The sequence below is a fragment of the Manacus vitellinus genome, unplaced genomic scaffold (genome assembly GCF_001715985.3).
Source record: "Manacus vitellinus isolate BGI_N305 unplaced genomic scaffold, ASM171598v3 scaffold_7_pilon, whole genome shotgun sequence".
Lineage (NCBI taxonomy): Eukaryota > Metazoa > Chordata > Aves > Passeriformes > Pipridae > Manacus > Manacus vitellinus.
This window is the reverse complement of record NW_021940813.1, coordinates 7047375-7063262: the sequence shown is the minus strand read 5'-3', so window position 1 is coordinate 7063262 and position 15888 is coordinate 7047375. Positions and strand designations below refer to the sequence as shown.

The following is a 15888-nucleotide window of genomic DNA, read 5'->3' as shown; positions in this document are numbered from 1 at the left end:
TTAAATACAAATGGTTTGTTTGTTTTTAAAAAAGCAGTGAAACAGTACACAATTCAGCTCTGAAGTCCATGGAATATTTCAATAGTTATAGTTTCAAAAACAAAGAATCCTTCATCCCCACTGAAAATATTAACCCAAATATCATATCAGAGATTTAATAGAGCAGTCTTCATAATGTAGGATACTGCTATGTCCATCCACCCTGTCTTAGAAGAATCAAATATAGAATTATAGTTGACTCAAATATGCATTTAACATTAAAATGAAAGAAAATACAGAGACATATAAAACAGGCACTATCACTACAGAAGCACTTTCAGCTTCTGAGGTCACTGGATTTTAGTTTTAAACCTTAAGTTATTTCATCAAAGTGTGTATTTTCATATACATGATTTTATTTGTTGCTAAGTTTCCTCAAAAACCTACAGCCTAATGAATGGTATATTTTTAATAGCACCCATACATGTTTCTTATATATTCCAAGCGGTGAATGTGAATTTCAGCTGCATTAAGCCACAGCAGTACATATACTCAGAGTAATAGTGGTATTTTTCAGGAATCGTTTTATATGATTTTACAAGCCTAGAACGAAGCAGAATGCCTAGTCTGCCTAGTCCAGGTGAGGACTTGTTTCATAGAGAAATAAAAAACAAACTACACTTCCCAAACAGAAGAAGACATACGATACTCTTTCAACTAAAATATCAAAGGACAAGCAAATGAAATTCTGTTGTGACTAGTTTCCCCAGATTCACAAATATCACTCTTTTAATTCAAACCCCAAAACTCAAGACATTATCAACTCTCGAGGTGACTGACTGCTGTGAATCTTTTATTAGGTGAACATGCAAAATATAAAATTAGTTAACCAAGTACTTTCAGCTGTATTCATTTGCAGTTATTTTTAAAACTTCACTAACGTCGAGTACAACATGATTGAAAATAAATACACATCCTTTTTAAGAAATTGTGTTTTGAAGTATAAATTTGGCCATAAATTTCATCTAAATGAGTGATCAAAATATTCCCCTAACATCTTACTTGAATGAAGGTAAACAACAGAAAATGACTTCCTCAGGACCAAAGTCAGGAATGTCTCCCACCTCACAATGCATTTGGATGGATTTACAAAACACTGTGTAACTTTATCTAACTTATTAAGTAAATACAGTGATAGCACTTCAGTACAAAAGAAGTCATATGAATGTTAATGATGCTATTAAACATTGACCCTCCTGGAAAAGCCGATTCCAGAACTACATTTCTCTGTGTTTGAAATGTTTTCAAACTGCTGGCTAAGCAATGCATCGAGGTATTTGGATAGAGACATTCACACAATTTCACGTTATCCTGTCAAATACAGATAGCAAGTTTGATTTTCTTTTCTGAATCATCTTATCTTGGAAGTCAATCTTTGCTAAGGTTTTAGGCATACCCTTCAGCTAAGTACATTTTTTGAGCTGGAAAAGTACTTCTTGTTCACTATGCCTGAGGGCACACTGGACTGGTGGGATATTAAGGACTTTTTTAGTGCTTCTTCAGCTGAAGAAACTATGATGTGCAGACCTAGAAATAATTATAAACAGGGTCCTTTACCTCTGTAACAGCCACCACATGGTATATTTAGTAAGACTCTCTGACTGAGTTCTTGTAGCCAGACTAGATCAAATAACACCTGACGGGGCAGTAGAGTTCAACCAGTTACCTCTTCATTCCCTGGTCTCAAACACAGCTGTCAACATTATTAAATTCTGATGTCCCTAAAAGTCTCTGCAGGATCAAGAAGTGAATAATTACCAATAGGAAATACTGCCGTTGCTTCACAGAATCCTTCAAAAATAATTTTGTGCATCTTTCTTTAAAGATGACCTTTAATGAGATTGTTTAGCTTTAGGAAGGTTTGATTAAAGCTTACTCTCCCACAGCCAGTTTGGGTCTCAGTGCATATCAATGCATAATTCATGAGAATCAGCAGAAGAGAATAAATAAGTTCATAAAAATGTCTATCACATAAGTGGTTAAAATAATTGCAGAACTTATACCACAGCATGACAAGACCCATGACATTCAATTTCTTCCCTCCCCACTTCCCATTGTTTTAAATGAAATACAAAAATACCTTAGTAACAGATATCACTTCCTATCTTTGAGGAAACCTGCTATCTCAGCCTGGAGAAGAAAAGGCCCGGGGGGATAATATCCATGTGTTTAAATAACTGATTGGTGAAGTAAAGAAGACAGAGCCAGACTCTTTTCAGGGAAGCCCAGTGGTGGGGTGAGAGGCACTATGCAAAAATTGAAATACAAGAAATTCTATTTAAATAGAAGAAGAAACATTTTATTTTTTTTTTACTGCCAAAGTTGCTCAACACTGGAACAAGCTCCCCAGAGAGATTATGGAGTCTCCATCTTTGATAATACTAAAACGTGACTGGACATGACCCTGAGCAACCTGCACTAATTGACTGTGCTTCGAGCAGGAGGAATAGATGTCTCTCCACGTCCCTTCTGAACTCTACAGTTCTGTGACAATACACCTATAATATCACTGTAAACTGACTCAAATAAAGAAAAATTATGAATTAGTGTTACAAGCACAGGTTCACATTTTAAGTGCTCTTGACAACAGAGAGGAAATCAATCTTACTTCCTGCTTAATCCTTTACAGAACACCAGTGCTTTAATTTTCTGCATGTATAATTCCATCTGCTGAGTCTCGGAAATGTTAGCAGTCAGAGCCTACATCTTGCATTAAGGTAAATGAGTAATTTTGCAATTCTTCAGCTAAAGATGAGTTAATATAATAATATACTGCACTACCACTCTGTGTTCTTGCTCTTGTTCCATTATTATAATATCTTTTGTAACGGCAAATATGCAACTCTCCAACACTATTTCCCTCTGCAATCTGACATAACCTGCTCACACATAAAACTGACACAGCAAGTTTAGTGACCCAGCAGAGCAAAAAATGATCATGCATCTCCTTCAGTCCCTCCATATCATTGCATGAATTTCTACAGAATGCCTTAGAACAAAATCCTGTAAAGCAAGGATACTGTTGTTCTACAAGTTTTAAAAATACTAGTGGTATTTAGTGCAATGATATTTCTCTGAAAAATAAAAAAGTTTTTTTCTGCTTTACTGTCCCAGACAGTCAGTAGTAGAAGGTAGAGAATTCTCCAATTTCAGTTTTTCTTGAATGTTACCCACTAAAACATGTTAAAAGCAAGAGGGATAAACATCCTACATGTAATCAAATTCCAAGTCATTACTGTATCTATATCAAAACCAGAGTTACAGACAATCTTACAGGGGTGGGGGCTGGGGAACATTTCTTTCTGCTCCCACAGATGATAAGCAGCATTCCAAATTGTAGAGGTGAGTAATATTCTTCATCCAAGTAACTGAGATAGTTCAATATCAAGTAGAGAATCTCAAACACTTGAGAAACTCAGACTGAACCCCATGCTTCCAGTATGGATTTCTTTTCCACCCATGCTTAATCACTACATTTTAAAGGAAAGCAGTGGGAAATAAAATTCATTTATCAAGGAGAAAAAAATTAGTTTGTTCCTCTGTAGGGTACAAGCAGGTGCAAAGAGATCTGAGAAGTATCTAATATAAATTTTGTCCAAATAATTTAAATAAAATGCAGATCAAGTGTCTTGTTGTGTATTCATGAATGCAAGACACACAGAGATGTATATCACAGGCTCAGTATTTAACTGTAGAATTACTCCTACCATGTTGCTGTATGACTTTTTCCATGAATACAAAATCTGTGCCTTGAAACAGTCTCACTTTATTGCCCTATCAGTGGTAGTAATTTCAGAATTTCATTCTGTGACCAATTTAGACACTTGACCTATAGCATTATTATCCTTTAATTTAAATAATTCGTCTCCCTTTGCAGTATTTCCTCCATTAATATATGTAGAAAGTCAAAATCCCATAAAGAAACATGACTTTGAATCAGTAATAATTTGAAAAGCATGCTGCAACCTTTACATCAAATAATAATCTAATTTGTTTTCTGGGATACATTGTGCAAAAGAGAAAGGTAATGATAAAATAACAAGTTAAATGGCATAGTAGCACTTGTAAGGATGCAGAATTAATTTAGACAGTCTCCAGCCATTTTCATTTTAACTGTGTGATTTGTAATTAATTTTAAAAAACATATATACTGAAGCACTTACAGACACCTGGAGAGAAATGGCCAAATGCTGACAGTGCTGGCTTTTCCTTTAGTTGTTGAATTAAGTGGTGTATTGCCTTCCAGTCAGCATTCAAGTCTTCTAATTTTTTCTAGAATAGAACATAACAATATATTAAATTTATAATACATAAATTAATGTATCATAGAATCATAGAATTATTTGGGTTAGAAGGGACCTTAAAGATCATCTCCCCTCCCCCATTTCCTTATATAAATGACACCCTTTAGACAAAACCTCTTCCACCATGGCAGGGATAACACCCACTAGGATCAAGTTGCTTAGGGTCCCATCCAATCTGGCCTTGTAACGTAAATAAATTACACCTTTGTAAGGAACATGGACTTGTTCTTTAACATACTGTAGACAGGTCTATTTTTTAATCACTGTAACCTGAGATACTAATTTTTTTTAGTTAAAATAGAGACGTGAATTATGTATTTCAAAAAGCTTGTCAATATAACCTCTGCAATCTGTTACATCAAATACAGAATTCATTCTTCCACCTATTTAAAAAAAAAAAGGGAAAAAAGAATAAAGAAAGTTTTAGGAGTCTTCAGGGAGTCATAAACTTCAGTGTGTGGGCACACAGTCCTGATCAGTGATGTCTAAACTGTTCCCTTTAAACAAAACCTGCATGAAAGTCTAGACTGTGAATAACATCAGTCCTCAGATAACCCTGAGAGGCATTTAAGTTTGAAAATGTTCTTTCTACCTCTCTTTTTCCCTAGCTTTAAGGACTGTAAAGAAGGATGAAACATTGTTAATTCTGTGCTGACATCTCTAAACTCTTAAAATGAAGACTGCATTTCCTTTTTAAGCTTCTCCCTGATTGTCTGCTACAAAAAGCAGCACAGAGTACCAATGCCACTCAGGAATGCTTTTAGTATTCTATGGATTCAATCCACAACTAGATATATAGTATAAATCACAATCCAGCTGTGATGGAAACAGGATGCCTATTAAGAAAAGTATTTTAATTACCTAGAGTCTAAGATGTCAGGGTTCAATAGGAGAGGGATAGAGAACAAAGTTCATTAAATTGACGTGTGTACACATACACACACAGATTCTATGACACAGTTTTATGTTCTGATATGTCAAGGCAGTGTTTCTAGAATTTACCTTAAGCTTTGCCATAAGAACTCTCAGCCTTTAAAGTTCTTTTCTATCTACCAGCAATGGAGGTCAGAATATTATCTAGTATAAATTCTGGACAGATATTTGTGTAAATGCTTTTTGATAGGGCAGGAGAGAAAGGATACAATTCTGCATTAGGGAATATACCAACTTTTTATCTTTAAAAGCAGTTTAAAAACTCTACTAAAAAAAAAAAAAAGTCATGTATATCAGAGATTCTCCTTGATAATAGACTATGAGGACTAGGCAGAACAAACAATTGGGCACGTGGGATAAACATAACTTGTATGACAATTCAAAATCATAGGTATGTTTTATATCTGTATGAATTACAGTCACACAGAAATAGACACTTTGGAAACACTTATGGCAGATTTTAAAGTTTTTGTCTTTTTTTTATTTCCCTGATGCTGTAGCCCAAGAACCTATTTCCATAGCTAAAATGTGAAGTATTGCTCCAATATCTATTAATTCAATAGTTGCACAGGGTGTTTTAAAAGCAAAAGCTGGAGAGATTACAGTACCAAAGTCTAGTTTATTTTACAATACATTCACAGTAACTCAGGAAGGAGATGTGGATGTAATATTTATAATACTGATCTTCATTAGAAGTAGCTGCCTCATCATTCATAGGTATATGAGCCAGACCTTTCTTTCCAGCAATGACAAAATATAAAACACGCCCACCACAGACATCAGAGAGAGTTGTCTGAGGCAACATCTACACCACTAAGAAGAGAGTAGTCAGTTCTAAACTCTTCTATCAAAATTATAGTTTGATCTTGAATCTTGCATAAATTAGTATGCATGCATTAAAATGTTAACTTCTTTGAACATAACAATTTTGCTGTAATTGCAACTCTAGAGCTCTGGTGACAAGCATGAGCATTAAATACGTTTCATTGAGGCCAAATGTTACAGAATTTCTTTAAATGTCAGCACTGGTGCAATTTAAGTGAGGTTAACATTCATACATGAACTACTCTCACTGACAGCACTAAATATAGATATGAATATTTGGAGAAAGAAATGATGCAGTCTTCTAAACCTAAGACTGAGGAAAATGAAAATGAGCTCCTCACTACTTATTACCAATGAGAGGAAAAAACAAACTCAGTGCTGTGGCAAGGGAACCACAGCTCTTCCACTGCCACAAATCCTTTCCTGAATAAGTGCAGTTAATCATGAGATTGGGGCTTACATTCTTTCTATTGCCACTGACACCAGCAGTAACCTCTCTCTCCCTCACCTTCAAAAGCTTCACAGAAATGCATTTCAAAAGCATGAAATCCATTTTGTAAAAGTGAATAGGTCTGATTATTAAAGTGCTAGTGCTTAAAGGATCACTCATCCCATTCTTGCCTCTTGAATCAGCATCTACTAGGATTTCATTTGCCAACAAAAATGTTTTTACAGACTTACGTTGCAAAATCTATTTTAGTATGCTCAGTGAAGGTGTGAAAATACACTTATTTCAGTGGCATAACTATGAGATAAGATTGTGTCAATATAAATCCATGGGATTTCATTTACATTCATAATACTATAATGAGAATATATTATAAAGGTTGCAAAGATAAGCAGCTAAACATTAGGAAATGCAAAAATAACATTAACTATGAACATTATTTCAGATAAAATGCCCATAATTGTACTGATATCTTTAATTTTCTGGCACATACTGCTTTTGAGCACAGGAAAGGCTTGCAGTGAGAACAGGTCAATAGGACCTCTACCTCATTTATTGAAAAGAATGCGAAGATTTGTGGTAAATTAAGGAAATACGGGAGGAAAAAAAGCAGTCAAGAGAAATCTCCCTCAGAGAACTAAATAATCTACAAAGTTGTTAAGCAACACTGTGCAAGTCATTAACGCTGTTAAAAAGGCCATGTAATTTTATCTTTTTTTTTTCTGTGCCACACACTGAACAAAGACTATAAGTCTAAGTATTGAATTGCTGCTTGTGCTGGGAGTGTTGTCCATATCCTGCTCTGAATAAGCAGGGTTCAGCCTCAGCCAAGGGCACCAGAGCAGATTTAATTCAAGGATTTTTAAAAATTTTGAGTTCTTAACTTTGCAATCTTGCTAAGGAAAACACACAATACAGAGCTAAAAGCTTTGCTTCTGCCCCCTCAAGTCATCCTCAAGTCATCTAGCATTTTACCCCTGTTTAGGAGACCTGATCATTGAAAATGCACAGATACCAAAGGGGAAAATAATTTTTACAGATTTCTGTTAAGAAAGAAGAAGAGGAACCGAATCATTCTTAAACATGTAATAATTTCTAAAGTGGATATAAGTTTATTCATGTGTTCCTGTGAATGGAGATCTGCTGGTGGGATAAGTAGCTCAGAGGAAGTTTTGTAAAAGTAGGAAAATACTACTCCAAGTATAGTGACTAAACAGAGATGGAAAAAAACCAAGAAATTCACTGCAGAGGTCACTTATAACATCCTAACTTTGTGAAGAAACCCTTTTTCTGTAAATTGAGGTTTTTGAGTACTGTATGTTTGGAAAAGCTTTAATGACAAAGTTTGCTACCTCTGCCTAGTCAGAAGCAATTGCAGTAGATACTCAGTGTAATCAACAAGCCGCTATTACAGTTTCTGGGAACTCTTCATTGTCATGTTCGCAGATACTTCATTAGAAGTTATAAAACCAGAAACCTGATCAAGGTCTGGTTGGCATGGTAGTGACCTTACTAGTTTAGGTTCCTGCTCCAAAAGTAGCAGAACCAGATATGGGAGGTAATGACATCAGACGTTTGCTGACGACTTTCTGCTTCAAGATTCCAATGACAATGAATAGAAAATGACACTCTGGTCTCAGTGAAGGTCCACGTAGTCTTGAGGAAACAGAGTGTAAAATATCCTCTTGTAACTAACTCCTATGTTGAGGAAAAGGATTCTACAATACATTTTTCTAAAAGAGAAGTGTTGGGAGGCATAGCCTTCCTAACAATGTGTGCTATGCTCAAAAACAGAATCAAGTCAGTCATTCCAGATAAATTTTGGAAAAGAAATCAAGTGGGAAAGTTCTATGTTGCTATGTGTTCTTTCCTTCAAAATGAAAAGAATTAAAGCAAAGGATCCTATTTATGTCTTGACTCTTACCTTTTCTAGAAAATTTGCTCATTTTTTCTTTTATTTGACAAAATTTCTGAAGCCACAATTCAAAATAAAGGAGTTTAAAAGCATGCTCTATGTTGCCATTAATTAGGCACCAAAAATTACATTTGCTTTCAGAGTGAATTACTCTTGAATGAGTAGAACAACCCTAATGTCAAAAACAATATTCCCATCACAATACACACACAAAAAAATCCAACTGGGAACATTACATTTTTCCTGGCTATGGCATCACAGAACAGAATAAATGCCATTTGCCAGGTTCTTTCATTGATTTTAAACAGAGCACATCAAGGACAAGTGTACAACGGGGGAAGCATAACCCATTACACAGTAATGGATATTGCTATAGGTTGCTTCATTACCTTTACTGGATGAGTAGCTGGTTTTTCCTTATATAAATGACACCCTTTAGACAAAACCTCTTCCACATTCGGCTGTTTAGCCTGCACTGCTGCTTCAGTTTCCTGAAAGATAAAAACACATGCAGTCTAGATTAACCACAGCATAAACAGTAAGACTGAATAGTCCTAAGGCTCCATGGCACGCTGTAAAACACCAGTGGACAAGTTTCTGCTCAGAATTGATATGTGGAGTAGCTAAGGACAAAGAAGATCACCAAAGAAAACAAAAACAAAGAGGGATGGAAAAGAGTAATGCTAGCAAAATAAACAATGGTAGGTCACTTCGTCCTGAAGGTTTCAATAAAATGAGTAAAAAGCTAACACAAATTCATAGTAGGAAAGACAGGTATGAGAAATCTCATTTAAGCAGCTCTGTCCTTTTGTCTGCTTTACATTACCAGCAGATAAATAGTGCACTAGTTAACATTTTGTTCATACAGTATGTGGCATTATAACTGCATAAAGAGATGTGACAATGATACTGAATTTACAAAGATTAAAAATGTTAAAAGAAAATTACTCTTATCAGTAGTAAACTAGTACTTATGTAGTAAAAGACTTACAGTAATGAATTAAAAAGAAAAGTACAATAGTAGTCACCGTTCCTGAAGGTAGGAGAAGGCACCTACCATTAGCAACAACACCCTCCTGCATTAACAACAGCTTATTCTCTAATAATTTTTTAATCTGGAAAGGTGCAATCCATGTCCTAACATAAGGAGACTACAAGCAACCCTTCCCAACATACAGAGGCTTCCTTTTCATCAGGCACTGAGCAAATGAATAATGGGTGAAGCACTACATGTAGATAATTAAAAGGAAAAAAAAAAAACTCACAAAAACCAGCCAACCAACCAACCAACCAAACCCCAAACCCACCAATAACTGCAGAAGAAAAGATAAACTACACCTAGACTTTCAAGATTCAGTTTATTTCATTTTTCTAGTAACATAAGTAAAAAAAAAAAATTTGATTTATCAAAATTATTAGTTGTGATTTTTTTGTTTTCCTTTCTTCACTCTTCACCTACCTACTTTATAGGTATACTTTACTACCTTGTCCTAAACAATATTGCTGACTGTCCATTGACTCTCCAACTTAATTTTCTGCCCACAATCTCAGTTATTGTTAATGTGACAGCAGACAAGATTGTGTGTCAGTATGTCACTATCTGAGCCAACACATCATTTTATTGGTGGAAATCTGTTGGTTTTTTTACTGCAATAAACTTGTTGAAATCTATGTCAGTTTAAGTCTCAAAAAAGGGCCATTTTGCTCATATGTTTCAGCTCAACATATAAATTTTTGTCTGTGTTGCTGCCTGAAATGTTATTTGCAAAACCTTATGGCTAATCAGTAAAAATAGAGTTGATAAATTCCATATCATCTTTCAATTTTCTTTTCAAATACTATTTAGCAACAGCAAATGAACTGAATTAAAGCTTGTCTAATATCTTGCATTGATATTTGAAATATGTTTAAATTTAATCGTGTTTTATTATGCATTTCAATATTAATGAAATATAGCAGTTGGGATTCATAGAGAATGAGCGCTGAAAAGCAATGCACAGCAAAACTGGGATATTGGGGGACAAAGGGGTGGGAGTTTATTAACCTGTTGATCAACTTTTCATTAAAGTATTTTGTTTCTGTTTCCATACTAGGTTAGCTTTCTACTTCTCGGCATATAAAGAAAAAATAATAATCAAGGAGTGTTAATGAAGAGGTAATTTTCTGGCTATCTTGATGAAAGATAGGCATCTTAATATTTATTTGGTTGTTGTTTTTTCTTTGTTTGTTTTTAAACTAAGCCATCTGTAGTATTAGGTCAATGTTTTCTGTTTTGTTATTCTACGCGTCTCACACACTCATTTTATAAGATCATCAAGTATCATAACAAAATCTGTAGCAGGAAAAGTACATTACAACACTATGGGTGTGCCTACATTGCTGGTTTAACCTGCGGCATGAACGTGCCTGTGAAGTGCATCTCTCCCCACTCACTGGGCTTTGGTTTCCACCGTGGACTGGTCTAGGAGCACACAAAATGGTTTTGTTTTAGGCTGTAACCATTGTGGAAGGTGCACTTTAGGAGTGTGCCTAACATAGTCCCAGCTCCTGAGAGCAGCCCCAGTCCTCCCTGCCCCTGCCCAGCTCCTGTCCAGGGCTCCCTCCACCTGCCCATAGCCCAGGACCCTGTGTCACCCCCCAGGGCCATCAGCCCCTGACTCAAGGATGCTGCAGCAGGCAGCTCCAGTGATCCCATGGGTACCCCTGGCTGCCCTGCTCCTGGATGGGGAGTGGGATCTGCCTTGGCTGCTGAGCCCTACCCTGAAGGCTCCTTAAGGGGAGCCCTGCAATGGCCCCAGCCCACAGGGAGCCATCAGCCCTGCAGGGCCCCAGCAGCTGCTGCAAGGCTGGGGCCTTGTTCACCCTACAAGGGTGAACCTGAGCACTTATTGTAAGCTTCCCCCCCAGGACATCATCATCACTTCCCATTCACATTTTCTAGACTTGAGGAAAAGCTCTTTTAGGAGGGTCACTAAAGCTTTGCCATGTATTTGAACAGGCTGGATTTGTAATAACAACAATTAATGGTCAGGTTCCACCACAAGGAATTGAAAATTCAAACCCAGAAGAACTCAGCTAGGAAAGGCACTCCAGACTAACCAAAAGGACTGTTCACTAAAGGGGTTACTACTCAAGACTTGTAGCTGTAACACCATTTGGCTGCTGGGTATTTATTTGTCCTCTACCTTCTATGTTGAAATGAGAATCATTATTTACCACATGCACACATATAAATAGGCTAATTTCTCTTTTAAAATTAAGAGAAAAAGAAAAATAGCAAAATGAATAGCTGATGGTACCATGTGACTCCCCATTGTGCAGAAAAGTAGAAAACATTGAATGATCCTTGTCATCATTATTGTCATTATTTTAAGAATTGTCATTATTTTATGCTAATACTAGTATACATAACATATTAAAACTGAGATATTCCATTTTTACATATTATATAAACATTTTAAGAGGTATTTTTTATAGATTCAAAAGGTATTTGTTCTTTATGAACAGAATAAAGGCATAAATTTCCATAGCCAGGTAACAGAAATGTAGTGTATTGAGTTGTTAAATCACCAGTTCCTTCTGCTCTACAATTTTCTGGAGCTACATGAACTAATCTTGTGTAGTCTGATCTTTCAAATTCACTGGCCTTGACCTAAACCAAAATGCACTGTGCAAGTCTATCCAATTTATCATGATGCTTCATATGAGATATATTTGAAAAAAAGAATAGCGATAAGAGTCCAGGGGAAAAAGAGGTTCTCAGTATCTTGGCATTCATTTGGGCATTGCCAGAATTAACAGATATCATATTTGTTAGACCAGCAACTAATTTTTCTGATTGTCACGTATGGATCCCAGCATTAGTTAAAACCACCACAGAATCGTTTTAAATAAATGCACATCTGACATGAAATTGTTGTACTAACAACTCTGAGGCAGCTCTCAGTTCTCTGCCTGATGGGATAGCCCCTTGATGAATTCTGCCCAGTGAGAAAGTTTCCAGCAGTTTCAAATCCATTTGCTAAGTGACACCCTATTAATGTGGGTCAATGGGCAAGAGAGAGCTTTCAGGATTCTGCTCCATCACTCAGTTCCCACAGAGAAGATAATGGTAATGACTTACATCATGGCCTCCAATGGTTCACTCACAACTCTCTGTTATCTCCCTGCAGTCATCATCTAGGCTGTGCAGGATCCAAGAGAAGGACACACTCCCAGAGCAGAGCCTGATGTCTGATCTTAATCACACAGGCCAGGCTACTACTAAAGCTAATAGGAATTGTCAACACCCATGACCATCAGTTTTCAGAGAATACCAAACTCATATCTTTTTAGAAGTCCTGATTCAAACCCTTGGCCACACTCACTTTGCTTGCTGTGGGAGGATGCAGAACTGTCTCTGGGAGACAGAGGCGACTCTACTGGAATTGTACAGTTTATGAACTGCCTGGGAAAGCAATCTCAATGCTACTTCTGGGCTGGATGACGAATATGCTAATTAACTTTCACACATATGGCAAATTAAAATACATCATCATTGGAAACTGCTGTTTCTCAAACATGTATAAACAAGAATCAGAGGCTACCTTTTTTCCATGACGCAACATCTATGAATTTTCAGTGCTGCTAAAGTGGTGCATCTGAACTGATAAAAGCCTGCTGCTGAATAAGCCACATTGGCTTCTGCATTTCCAACAACATGTCAATTCAACCTGCTGAACAAAGTCACAGGCTGAAAAAGTGGCAAGGACTTGTCTACAGCCCCATCTGGACTATGAAAGTCTGTTGATATAGCTCAGAACTTAGAAAATTCATACTCCTTAGCTGAAACCAATATATTGACTAAACCTCTGGTGTGTATGCCAATGGAAGATAAAGTTTGATGGCTTGGCATATGTTATTTCAAAAGATGGTGACTATCCTAGCAGACACAGACAGGTTGTTTGACATATGCTGCACATATATTAGGAGGCCCAGTCAACTGTCTATAAATGTATCTGCAGCATTTCTGACCGTATATTGGTCTATATTAAGAATCAAAAGCATTGATTCACCTTTTAGTAATGCCAGTAAAACTTTTGGGATCAATTTCCTAGTGAGATTACATTCATTAGACATATTCTGCAGGGACTGTGGGAGAAGCTCAGGGTGAATAAACCTGTGTCTTTGTGGTGAAATACAATGCAAAAATGGAATCTTAATTACAATATTCAAAGAAAATTAAAAAAAACCACTTTGAAATTAATACTGTGAGTTGTTTTAAAGTCGTGACCTCTTTTTAGCAAGGCATCAAATCAAGATTAAAGTTATTTTTTATGTATTTATAAAAACACTTTATACTATCTTTCACAGCAGTGGCCAGGTAGAGTCCCAGCTGAGCTTTCACCTTACTAATTTCCTGCCTACATGACCTAACAACACCCTTGTACTCTTCCTGAGTTGCCTGCCCCTTCTCCCAAAGGTCATAAACTCTCCATTTTATCATGAGTTCCAGCAAAAGTTCCCTGCTCAGTCAGGCAGGTCATCTTCCCCTATGGTTCTTCTTTCGGCACATAGGGACAGCCTGCTTCTGTGCCTTTAAGAACTCCTTCTTAAGGTGGTTCCAACCTTCTCGGACCCCATTGTCAGTAAGAACCGTTTCTCAGGGCACTCTTTGAGCCAGTATTCTGAACAGGCCGAAGTCCACCTTCTGGAATTCCAAGGTAGAAGTTTTTTTGACTCCCTTCCTTACTTAACCGGAATTGAAAATTCCATCATTTCATGGTTGCTGAACCCAAGACAGCCTCCAACCACCACATCTCCCACCAGCACTTCTTACCCATAGAACTCAACCTTATCAACACTGCCCTTGAGCTCCATACAGTCAAAACACCCTAATATACAGAGCCATCCACTGCCTCTCCTTCCTCATCTGATTCAAACCATGACACCCTTCTGAAGGGCTTGTAGCCCTCCATTGCAGCACTCCAGTCATTTCTGTGATGGCAACTACATCATAGCTTTCCAGCCGCACAACGGCTTCCACTCCTCCTGTTTGATACCCCTGCTGCGTGCATTGGTGTAGATGCACTTCAGGTGGGCTAACAATTTCACCCCCAACACTGGCCTGCTGCCCTCAGATTCATCTCTAGCAAGCCTAATTTAAAGCTCTCTCAATCAGCCCTGCCAACTCACGGGGTAGAATTCTTTCCCCCCTTTTAGACAAGTGAATACCATCTATCTCCAACAGGCCTGGTGCCACATTAGCTGCCCCATGACCAAAAAGGCCAAAATTCCCTCACTGACACCAGTCCTTAAGCTGTGTGTTGGAACAGGTGGGTTTTCCTGTTCCTTTTAGTGTTCTTCCCCGCTACCAAAGGGATTGAGGAAAGCCACCTGTGCTCCTGTCCCTTCTACTAGTCATCCCAGTGCCCTGAAGTCCTTTTTGATTGGCCTAGGATTTCTCATCACTGCTGCCTTGGACAACCAGCAATGGGTAATAATCAGAGGATCAAATCAGTCCAAGGAGTCTCTTAGTAATATCTCTTATCTGGGCCCCAGGGAGGCAGAGACTTCCCTGTGGGATGGATCTGGTTTGCACATAGGGCCCTCAGTTCCCTCAGAAGAGAGTCAACATTCATGCCTGTCTTTCAAGTTACTATTCCCACACATTAACAAAAAAACTATAAATAAATGGTGAGGTCCGGAGAGCCTCATTTTTTCCTTACAAGCAAAAAAAGGACAGTAGATAGAAAACATGAATATATTCCTATTTTCAAGAATTCTGGTTCTAAAAAAGTGACCTCATTTTTTCCTTTGACTCAGCTCTGCACATTCCCATTCATGGAGCAGACTAACAAGCTAAACCGCCACAAAGAATAGTCAGGGGAGATTTAATTAAAATACATCAAAGTTCAGCTACACCACAGTGAGCATCAGATCTTGATGGTAGGTCAGATAGCACAGTCAATGGCATTCTCAGTAGTCACTTTAGATATTTATACAATATTATTAGAATGCATCCAAGATATGCTATTAACAGTTCTGTGGCCATACTGAGGTGGAACCTAATCCACCGGGGAAGAAATGCAGTTGCCATTTTTAACTTCTATTTAATGTGCCACTATTTAAACTTCCTGAATAAAGACTTTAATCAATTTTGATAAAATTCAAGGCATGACAAGCTTTTAGCTCTGTTCTTTTTTACATAACAGATGAAAAGGTTTGATAACTTTCTGAATATTTTGCTTATCTCTATAGAGAAGTAAAACACTCTCTGTGAACATCTAAATTACAGAATTTAAATTCACCTTCCTGTCTTATGGGTTTATGAAAAAACTACAAACAACCCCCTGAAGTAATTCAATTTAAAGACCACTTCATTAGTGGCCTACATAGAAGCTCAGTGTAAAGATGCTTTACCACTAAAAATATTCTGTAACTAG

At 37.1% G+C, this 15888-nt stretch overlaps 1 protein-coding gene across 7 annotated transcripts in view; it reads right to left on the bottom strand.

Annotated features, from left to right (window-relative positions):
• The window catches only part of DMD (dystrophin), a 991087-nt gene that overhangs the window by 340205 nt on the left and 634994 nt on the right, over positions 1 to 15888 (bottom strand). For all 7 annotated transcript variants that reach the window (XM_018084043.3, XM_018084032.3, XM_018084034.3 and 4 more), the window contains 2 exons: positions 8854 to 8955; positions 4203 to 4311 (listed from right to left, as the gene is read on the bottom strand). In XM_018084043.3, the coding sequence (XP_017939532.3) occupies positions 4203 to 4311; positions 8854 to 8955 (211 nt within the window). The remainder of the gene's footprint in view (positions 1 to 4202; positions 4312 to 8853; positions 8956 to 15888) is intronic.